We start from the raw sequence: 9,977 nt of genomic DNA, 5'->3' as shown, positions 1-9,977 counted from the left end.
CCTGCACATGGCTTTAGCTGCATCCCAAGGTTCTGGTAGTTCGTGTCTTCATTTTCATTTGTTTTCAGGTATCTTTTGATTTCTTCCTTGATTTTCTCTCTGATCCACTCATTGTTCAACATTGAGTTGTTTAATTTCCAGGTGCGTGATTTGGTTCACACAGTCTGTGTGTGTTTAACTTCTATCTTCAGTGCATTGTGGTCTGAGGAGACAGTTGATACAATTTCTATCTTCCTGATTCTTTCAAGGTATGTTTTGTGACCCAGAAAGTGATCTATTTTGTAAAATGTTCTGTGTGCACTGGAAAAGAATGTGTATTTGTTTTTTGGGGATGTAAAGCCCTGTACACATCTATTGACCCTCTCTCTTCTATTTTTTCCTTCAAAGCCAGTGTTTCCTTGCTGAGTTTTAATGTTGTTGATCTATCCAGAGGTGATAAGTGTTGGGCCAGGACTGAGCCATCACCATGAGCCCATTTAGATTGCACCTCACAAAGGAACATAGGGTCCATGAAAATGGGTGAGATTTCTCATGTGTCCTGACTGGCTTGGATGAAGCAAAACATCTTTTCCTTTAAGCTGCCTTCAGTAAATACTTTGTTTATTGAAATAGTTAGTTTTCCTTTCTCACAGAAACCTGGCTTGTCTTTGACATCCAGATTTCAGGTGCTAGCCCAGCCTGGTCTTTGACATGCATATTCCAGGTGCTAGCCCAGCCTAGTCTTTGGGATGTAGATTCCAGAATCTTGCCCAGCTTGTCTTTGGGATGCAAACCCAGATGCTTTTAGTCCAGGAAAGGTTTTGGTTACAGTTTTGGTTCTGTATCTCTTTCCAGAACCCTAAATCCACTGATTTGCAGACACAAGGAAACAATACATGCCTTGCTACCTCAATGTTCTTTCTTTAACTTCTTTTGATGGACTTAATTACTAAAATACCAGAAATCCAAAACCTTACATGCTCTTCTTCTCAGCAATGGAAAACATATTATCAAATGATACCTTTTCAGCAGGTCTGATTGTTAGGGGAAAATCCAAGTATTAATAGTGAGTTTTCTGTTGAAATATTGAATATAATCGAAGTAAAGAGAATTAAAGTGAAAATCATCAGCCACACAGGCGGGGGTTGGGGTGGGATGGGAGGTATACTGATGTTCTTGGTGATGGAACGCGTGCACTGGTGAAGGGATGAGTGTTTGATCATTGTATGACTGAGACTTAAACCTGAAAGCTTTGTAACTTTTCTCATGATGATTCAATAAAAAAAAAAGACTTGACTAGAACACAATTTTTATGTTTAGCCTAATTAAATAATTCTTTACTATTTTATTAGCCATTCTTGAGTGTAAAGATGCTATTATTAATTTTTTATAATACATTGAACAAATTTTTATTGAATGAAGAGAATTTTTTTTTTTTGCTTTTTGGGTCACACCTGGCGATTCACAGGGGTTACTCCTGGATCTGCACTCAGGAACCACCCCTGGCGGTGCTCAGGGGACCATATGGGATGCTGGGAATCGAACCCGGGTCGGCCATGTGCAAGGCAAATGCCCTACCCACTGTGCTATTGCTCCAGCCCCTGAAGAGAAAATATTTTTAAAATGTGAAATATGCCCTATGTTATTTTAGTATCAAAGGAGAAAAATTTGGAAAGATTACCATGTATTCCCTTTTTTATTTTCTTTTTGGGTCACATCTGGCGTTGCACAGGGGTTACTACTGGCTCATTCACAGGAATTACTCCTAGCAGTGCTCTGGAACCATTGGGATGCTAGGAATTGAAATTGGGTTTCATAGATGGAGTCTTTTATCTCCAGCAAATGGTGTCAGGGTTAAGGCATATTGAGTAGGATACCAGGAACAAGAGCTGTGGCCTCTGGTGGGCATGTGGTGGGCACCACAGTGATTCCAGTGACACCACAAGTATAATTTATGCTTCAACTGGGATTTCGCCTTACCCCCAGTAAGCACGTGGGAAAGTCCCACCAACCTCGTGTTGAGCGTCACAGCTAGACACGTGCACACACCAATCAGGCATGTGCCCAGCCTCCGGTCATCACAGCATTACTAAGAACAACAATGAAGAGAAGGAGAGGAAATAAACTTACTAAGATAAAAATAACTAAACCATGCAGTTCATAAACACAGGCCATGCATGAGCAGTGAAGGGCATTTTGACTCCATCAAACACAGCTTTTAAAAATTTATGTTTAATTTATCTTTGTTCTTTTTTTGCTTTTTGGGTCACACCCAGCGATGCACAGGGATTATTCCTGGCTCTGCACTCAGGCATTACCCCTGGTGGTGCTCAGGGGACCATATGGGATGCTGGGAATCGAACCTGGGTTGGCCGCGTGCAGGGCAAATGCCCTACCTGCTGTGCTATCACTCCAGCCCCCAAATTTATTTTTAATTAAAAAAATTTATTTTATTTTATTTTTATAAAGTAGTACAAATAAAAATATTTATTACATTTAATATTGGAACACCAGTCCTACCACCATAACACCTTCCTACCACCATATTTCAGATGTTTCCATACGGCCCCGAACCCCTGCCTCAAAGTAGAATCGAAATAATACATTTTGTATTATTTGTTATGAATAAACTGCAGGAAATGATCCAAGAAACTTTCCTTAGAGGAACGTGTGTTTAGATTATTGTATTTCACTGAGGGGCCATTAAGTAAGCACTTCTCTAATATTTATATATGGATATATATATATGTATATATCATCATCATCATCCCATCGATCGTCGAATTTCTCGAGTGGTCTCAGTAATGTCTCCATTCGTCCTAGCCCTGAGATTTTAGAAGCCTCTCTCGTCCTTCCCAACTATATCGCATTGGAGGCTCTTTCAGGGTCAGGTGAATGAGACCCATCATGTTATTGGTTTGGGCATATGAATACACCATGGGGAGTTTGTGAGACTCTCCCATGAGGGCAGGAAACTCTCGGTAGCTTGCCAGGTTCTTCCAGAGGGAGAAGTAGGCTATAAGATGTCACATGGCCGCTTTGCAGCCATGTGCTTGCAGAGCTTGGTTTTATAGTCTCTGGATGTTGGCCGATGGTGGGGTTACACGGAGCCGGAGGCAGTACCTGGGTGTGACCACCTACCTACTAGAAAATAGGAAATCTGGGCAGAAGAGGCCCAGTCCTGATCCGAGCAGGCTTGGAGGTCTCAGCCCCGGGTTCCACACACCTGGGTTCCTCTGCCGGTACCTTCATGCGTGAGGCTCGTCTGAACGTGTGGAGAGGGACCTTGAGCATGGCTGTGGCTAGGCTCGGGGGTCTTCGACCACAGGAGCTCTGCTCGGAGCGGGGAGGGAAGCTGAAGCCAATCCCCTCCAAGGGGCCACAGGGAAGACAGCCAGGCGCTCGGTCAAGAGACTCTCTGCATTGTTCTCTTCTGGGAGTTTGGTTTAACTCTCTGGATGTTGACCGTTGGTGGGATTACACTGCGCCGGGGGCAGTTCCTGGGTGTGACCACCTAGCTACTGGAAAATGGGAAATCTGGGCGGAAGAGGCCCAGTCCAGTCCATATGTGTGTATATATATATATATATATATATGTATATATATATGTAAAAATATATGTCCCTCTAAGTTTGGTTGCCTTCTACTTTAAACGCCACTAATATGCTACTCTTGGAATATTAGTGGTGTGAGGTTAGACATTTTGGGCGGCTACAAATGCAGCCTCCAGGTCCAGGAGAATGTTTACTCATGGGTGAGGCTCTGCCCAAGAGAAACACTTGCAGTTTGAGGCAATTGACACTAGTGTGTAAACTCAAGTTAAAATTTACAATAAGACATTATGTTCTCATGTGTTGGGGTTTGTCGTGGGTCACACAATCTCTGGGATATAGAATGTAGAAATATTTTAAATAGAGTAACACACTGGGATTTCAGGAAAAAACACAGGGGTTAGAGGGACCTTGAGCAGTACATGGGGAGGCGCTTACCTTACATGTGGCCACCTGGATCTGATCCAATATGGTTCCCTGGGCCTGCCGGGAGTGACCCGTGAGTGCAGAACCAGGATTGGGCCCCCCTCCCCCAAAGCAACAAAGGAGTTAGAGGTTCATCAAAGCCCACAATGACTGAGACAGAGACAGACTGGGCACACCTCTGTCCCCTCCCTTTCCCTCACAGCCTCTCTGGTCACAGGTGGGACAGACTCAAATCAAAACAGAAAACACATGGAAGGTCTCAAGATTTTAATTTTTTTCTTCTCAAATTTCAGGGATTTCCTTTATTAACCCTCAACCCCACAAAACAGGAATTAGAAAAATGCCAATCAGATGCTGATTTCAGTAAGGGAGAAACATTATTCAGGGAAACAAGAAGCTAACACAGATGGAGACGGCTGAGTCCTGTCTCTGCTGGCACAGCCCAGAGCATCAGGGAAGAGAACGCAGGTCAGTGTGGAGGGCCCAGTGGGCAAGGGTGGGTCAGTCTCCCCCATCACAGAGTGTGACAGGACAAAGAAACACTCAGGTCCCAGGGCAGAAGGAGAATCAGCAGTTCTTGAGTCACAACTTTGGGTTGAGAGGAAACCCAGCGGGGCAGCTGTCTCACACTGTGAGAGAAAAGAATGAAGAGACCCAGGTGAGTGACAGAAGTGGTGACATCCTGAGCAAGCTCCCAGCATCCCGCTCAAAGAACCCCCAAACCCAGTCCTGTCCCCTCTGCCCAGTCCCGCCCACTCCAGTCTCGAGTCTCACCTCTAGGTTTTGTGAGAGACTCATCCGAGCCCTGGGAAGTGTCGCTGTCTGGGGAGGAACAAACAGGCCAAGGTCAGAGCCCCAGCGGGTGGGACTAGAGGAGGAACTAGGGGTGCGGGAGCTCCCATGGGCTCCGATCTCTGTCTCCAAAATTCCAGGGCCCCAGCCCTGCCCACACTTACTTGCAGCCTGAGTGTACTGTCCTCCTTTCTCACCTGCGGGAAGGAAACAGCCCAGGGAAGGTTGGGGAGAGCACTGGGTCCTGAGGCCACAGAGCAGCTCTCTAGGCCTGGACCCCAGGGAAGCCTCAGAACTCTGAAGACTGAGGGCAGGACCAGGAAACACGCAGGAAGAAGACGTTCCTGGACTGAGCAGCCTGTCCTGGCGATCTGTGCTCAATGGGACAGTCCCTGTGACCTGGGACCCTGGGAACCAGGTTCATCCCCAGCTTATGGGGGTGAAAGTGTCTTTCTTGAGCAAACCTGAGAGCGGCACACACAGGGGATTATGAGCAACAGCACAGGGGTGGGTGGTGTTCTTGCAAATGAGGCAGCAGAGCTAATATGGGTGAGACCCCCAAAGTGGGACAAGATTCAAGACCTGCTGTGTTGGACAGATGCCCCCCAACCCGCCCCCATCTTACCTGAGCGCTTCCTCCTGCTGATCACAGCTGCCACCACAGCTCCAGTGACCACAGCCCCGAGGACAGCCAGGCCGACAATGATGCCCACAGTGAGGAGAGTGGGCTGAGAAGGGGGCTCTGGGAAGGGAGGAAGGAGAGGGTCTGACCCCCAGCCCCAGCCTGACCCTCCACAGTTCCCCAGAGGGGCCAACCTTGATTCCCTGAGAACAGGCTCTGTGCCCCGTCCCCCTCCTCACCCCATCTCAGGGTGACAGGCTCCGGCAGCCCCTGGTGCTGCACACGGCACGTGTATCTCTGCTCCTCTCCAGAAGGCACCAGCACAGCTGCCCACTTCTGGAAGGTTCCATCCCCTGCAGGCCTGGTCTCCACCAGCTCTGTGTCCTGGGTCAGGTCCTCCCCATCACGCTGCCAGGTCAGGGTGATGTCGGCAGGGTAGAAGCCCAGGGCCCAGCACCTCAGGGTGACCTCCTGGTCAGAGAAGGGGTGGTGGGTGATGTGGCTTCTGGGGGCTTCTGAGGAGGAAGAATGAGAAAATTCAAACTTTGGGTCACGTCCACAATTAGGTTGAACAGGATAATTGGTTTGAAATAGGAGGTAAAAATCCAGACACAAACTTGGCTGGAGAAATTGGATAAAATCCTAATTCCTTGGAAAGTTCTAGAACAAGGTTTGGGTACGCGGTTAGGGTCTCTCAGGAGACACTGACTCTGTCCTGCCCTGGGTGGAGGGTGAGTGACTGAGAGAAGCAGGAGTCAGAGCTGAGACCTGAGAGAGTTCACAGGTGGCTGCCGGGTCCCAGGGAAGCCATATTCGTTATTTCTGAGAAGGTCGCCCCTCCCCCCACGCTCCTACACTGAGAAACTTCAAGGTCCTGAGGACACAGGGTGGCCTGAGGGGAGGGCGGGTCTCTGTGGTACAGAACCTGGAAGCCAGGCGGGTCCGTCCCTCTCCTGACTGAAGAAGGGGCGCTGTTCGGACACTGAACCCCACTATGTCCCCCCTGTGGGGAGTCGCCCCTCCCCGGGCGGTCAGGAGTCGTCTCCACCCGGGACCCGGTACCTGCGCGCAGCAGCGTGTCCTTCCCGTGCTCCAGGTATCTGCGGAGCCAAGGCACGCAGAGGTTCTCCAGGTAGTTCCTCCAGTCCTCAGCCTGACCCCTCTGCTCCCACTTGCGCTGGGTTCTCCAAGCCTGCGTGCCCGCCGCCGCCGTCCAGGAGCGCAGGTCCTCGTTCAGGGCGATGTAGTCGGCGCCGTCGTAGGAGAATTGACTGTAGCCGCGGAGGAGGCGCCCGTCGGACCCCACGTCGCAGCCGTACATGTGCTGGAAGGTGTGAGAGTCTGACCCGCCCGCACAGATTAACTCAGAACCGAAAACGAAACCGGGGCCCGGTCCCCGCGGCGCCTCCCGGTCAAGGGTCCGGGGCGGGTCCTTCAGCCTCGGGGACGCTCGGACCCGCCTCGGGGCGACCTGGCCCGTCCCCGTGTCGGCTCGTCCCTGCCGGGCCGCGCTCACCCGCCTCGCTCTGGTTGTAGTAGCCGCGCAGGGTGTTCAGGTCCACTCGGAAACCCTGTGCGTTGCCCTTGACGTTCCGCGTCTGCTGCTCCCAGTACTCGGGTCCCTCCTGCTCCACCCACGGCGCCCGCGGCTCCATCCTCGGACTCGCCGAGTCGCTGTCGAAGCGCACGAACTGCGTGTCGTCCACGTAGCCGACGGCGACGAAGCGGGACTCCCCGCCGGGCCGGGACACGCCGGTGTAGAAATACCGCAGGGAGTGGGGGCCTGGGGGAGGGGAAGGGGTGAGACCCGGCCCGACCCGCCGCCCCGCGCACCCCGGGGCCAGGGTGAGGGAAAGGGAGGGGGCTCGAGAGACGGGAAGGGGGGAGGGACCGAGAAGGGCGAGACTTAGTGGCGCGAGGGGAGTTGGGGGTCGGGGGGACAAGGAGGAACATTTGGGGGCATCCGGGCAGGGAACCGGAGAAACTCCTTCTCGGGGTCCTGCACATCAGTGCCTGGCAGTCCCCACCCTTCCCCCCGCACCGACTCCCCTCCCGACCCCGCACTCACCCGCCCGGGTCTGGGTCAGGACCAGGGCTCCCGAGAGCAGCAACAGGAGGGGTCGTGGCTCCCACATACTGAAGGAAGCAGGCGGGTTCTGACTCCCTAGCGAGTGCCCTCAGTTTATAACCGGGAAAGTCACAAACGCTTATTGGCTGATCTGGGCAACGACGCCCAATGGGTTTGAGGATTGGGGACGCGTCAGGAGTATCCGGGCAGAAGGCGCTGACACAGGTTGCCGAGGGAGAAGTGAAACTCTGGAGACCAGGAATCCCCAGGCCTAATCTCTGGCCCCCAACACCACCCTGGGGACACTGGGAGCCACACCTGGGACCTGGGACTTCGCCCTCTCACCTGTTCCCTCAACTGATATTTGTCGCACTGTGTGCCGTGTCCAGGGCTGAGACTGACTCATCGATTTTCCATGGTTTTCATTTCAGTATCTCGCTACAATCTTACAAGTTCGTGAGGACCCCAGAGATGCTTCTGTGCCTTCAGGTTATGCCTGCCAGTGTTTGCCCTGCAAGGAATTTGAGTTAGAGACCCTTTACTGTTGGTGGTGACTTTTTTTTTTTTTTTTTGGCTTTTGGCCACACTAGGCAGTGCTCAGTAGTAACTCCTGGCTCTGTGCTCAGGGATCACTCTTGGCAGGGACTATATGTGGTGCCATGGATCAAAGCCCTGTTGGCCACATGCAAGGCAAGCACCTTACCTTCTGTAATATCTCTCCTGCAGAGTTAGAGCCTGAAAATGACTTCAACTGGGATAATATCAACAACAGATTAATGCTAACAGGAAGTCCTTTGGGGGAGGGCAAGGGGTCACACCCAGTGATGCTCACTGTCTCTGTACTCAGGAATTACTCCTGGCAGCGCTCAGGGGAACGTATGGGAAGCAGGCAATAGGACCTATTTCTGGCGAGGTGCAAGGTAAGCTCCTTACCTGTTATACTATCTCACCAGCCCTAGAAAGTCCTTTGAAGAAAAACCATATTAGATTTTTGTCAGGGACCTGCACCAGCTGAGCAGGCCTGATCCATGAACACCATGAGGACTAAGAAAGAGGCAGAAATGGGAGCAAAAAGTGTGCAGTGAGGGGCTCACAGCCTGTGGACTGAGCCCTGAATCTTCTCTGTGCATCATATTTATTACTTAGGATCCATCATCCTAAGTTTTGAAGCTTCCATAAAGGTCCCATAAATTTCCCATAAAGAACCAAGGGGTCCCACAAGAACCTCTTCTCCATCTCCTTTATTTATCTAGTCCCCAACAGTTTTTTTTTTTTCATAAGAATAGAAATGGTCCAGTTCTTCATGTAATCTTGAGAGGAACGCCAAGCTCTAAATCCTCCATGTAGACCAGTCAGGGCTGGGCTCTGGGCCCTCCTCAGAATGGGGTTGGGCAGATTCCCCAAACACCCCAGCCACCCTCCCCTGCCCAGGGCCAACAGCGCCCACCCACACCCAAAGTTTCAGGCATAGAAACGGCCCAGCTCCACACCTGAACCTCATCAAGCTGCCAAGCCACCAAATGCTTCCAGCTTCTGGAGCGACACCGCATTCCACAGTAGTTTGAGCCGCCTGACCCCGGCCCAGTAGGAAAACAGCAGATTTGACAAAAATTTGTGTAGGATATTGCAAACCACAGTGTCCAAAAGGAGAGAGTGTGTGTGTGAGATAGAGAGAAGCAAAGCACGTGCCATAGAGGCAGGCAGGGGTGGGAAGTGGGGGGTGATGGGAGGGAACCTGGGGACACTGGTGCTGGAAATGTCCACTGGTGCAGGGATGGTGTGGGAATACTGTGTGACTAAAATCCAGTCATGAACAGCTTTGTAAGGGTCTATCTCAGTGATTCAATAAAAACGTTAAACAAATTGTTGTGGCAAAGCCCACCAAGCTCAGTGAGCAAAAATAATAACACAGAAGGCTCAGAGGCACTAAACATCCAGTAAATACTAAGACACGGAAACACTAAAACAATGATCACAGATTGATTCCTATTGATCTATTTCCTGATACTTTTTCCTGTAAAAAAAAAATATATAGGGGCTGGAGTGATAGCACAGTGGGTAGGGCGTTTGCCTTGCACACGGCTGACCCGGGTTTGATTCCCAGCATCCCATATGGTCCCCTGAGCATGGCCAGGGGTAATTCCGAGTGCAGAGCCAGGAGTGACCCCTGAGCATCGCTTGGTTTTACCCAAAAAGCAAATATATATATATATATATATATATATATACACACGTGTGTATATATATATATATATATATACAGTAAATTATTTTATGCCCCCTAGGGGGTCAGGCTTGTGGGTGGACAGGAAATTTCAGTGTGTGTGACCAAAGTAACGAGCACCGCAGCCAAGTGTGCTGACACCACAGCTGACATGTGCAACCTCAGAGCCAGAGCGTGTGTGCAACCTCAGAGAGTCTGTCCACCTGTTCAATCTCAGGGAGCCAGTCCACCTGTGCGACATCAGAGCAAGGTCACCTGTGCAACCTCAAAGAGCTAGAACTCAAGTGCCATCTTGTTCATCCCAGCAAGAAATGC

The 9,977-nt window shown here is 50.6% G+C and overlaps 1 protein-coding gene across 1 annotated transcript; it reads right to left on the bottom strand.

The window, feature by feature from the left end:
• Positions 1-4,306: 4,306 nt before the first annotated feature.
• LOC101550657 (patr class I histocompatibility antigen, A-108 alpha chain-like) lies at positions 4,307-7,505 on the bottom strand. The gene is made up of 8 exons (XM_055127602.1): positions 7,439-7,505; positions 6,887-7,153; positions 6,433-6,711; positions 5,610-5,885; positions 5,374-5,490; positions 4,913-4,945; positions 4,731-4,778; positions 4,307-4,585 (listed from the first exon to the last, which is right to left on the bottom strand). The coding sequence occupies exons 1-8, from the start codon at positions 7,503-7,505 to the stop codon at positions 4,581-4,583; spliced, it is 1,092 nt and encodes a 363-aa protein (XP_054983577.1). The 3' UTR covers positions 4,307-4,580.
• Positions 7,506-9,977: the final 2,472 nt, after the last annotated feature.

The sequence above is a fragment of the Sorex araneus genome, chromosome 2, assembly GCF_027595985.1.
Source record: "Sorex araneus isolate mSorAra2 chromosome 2, mSorAra2.pri, whole genome shotgun sequence".
NCBI classification, from domain to species: Eukaryota; Metazoa; Chordata; class Mammalia; order Eulipotyphla; family Soricidae; genus Sorex; species Sorex araneus.
The sequence above is the reverse complement of the archived record's forward strand: the minus strand, read 5'-3'. Positions and strand labels throughout refer to the sequence as shown.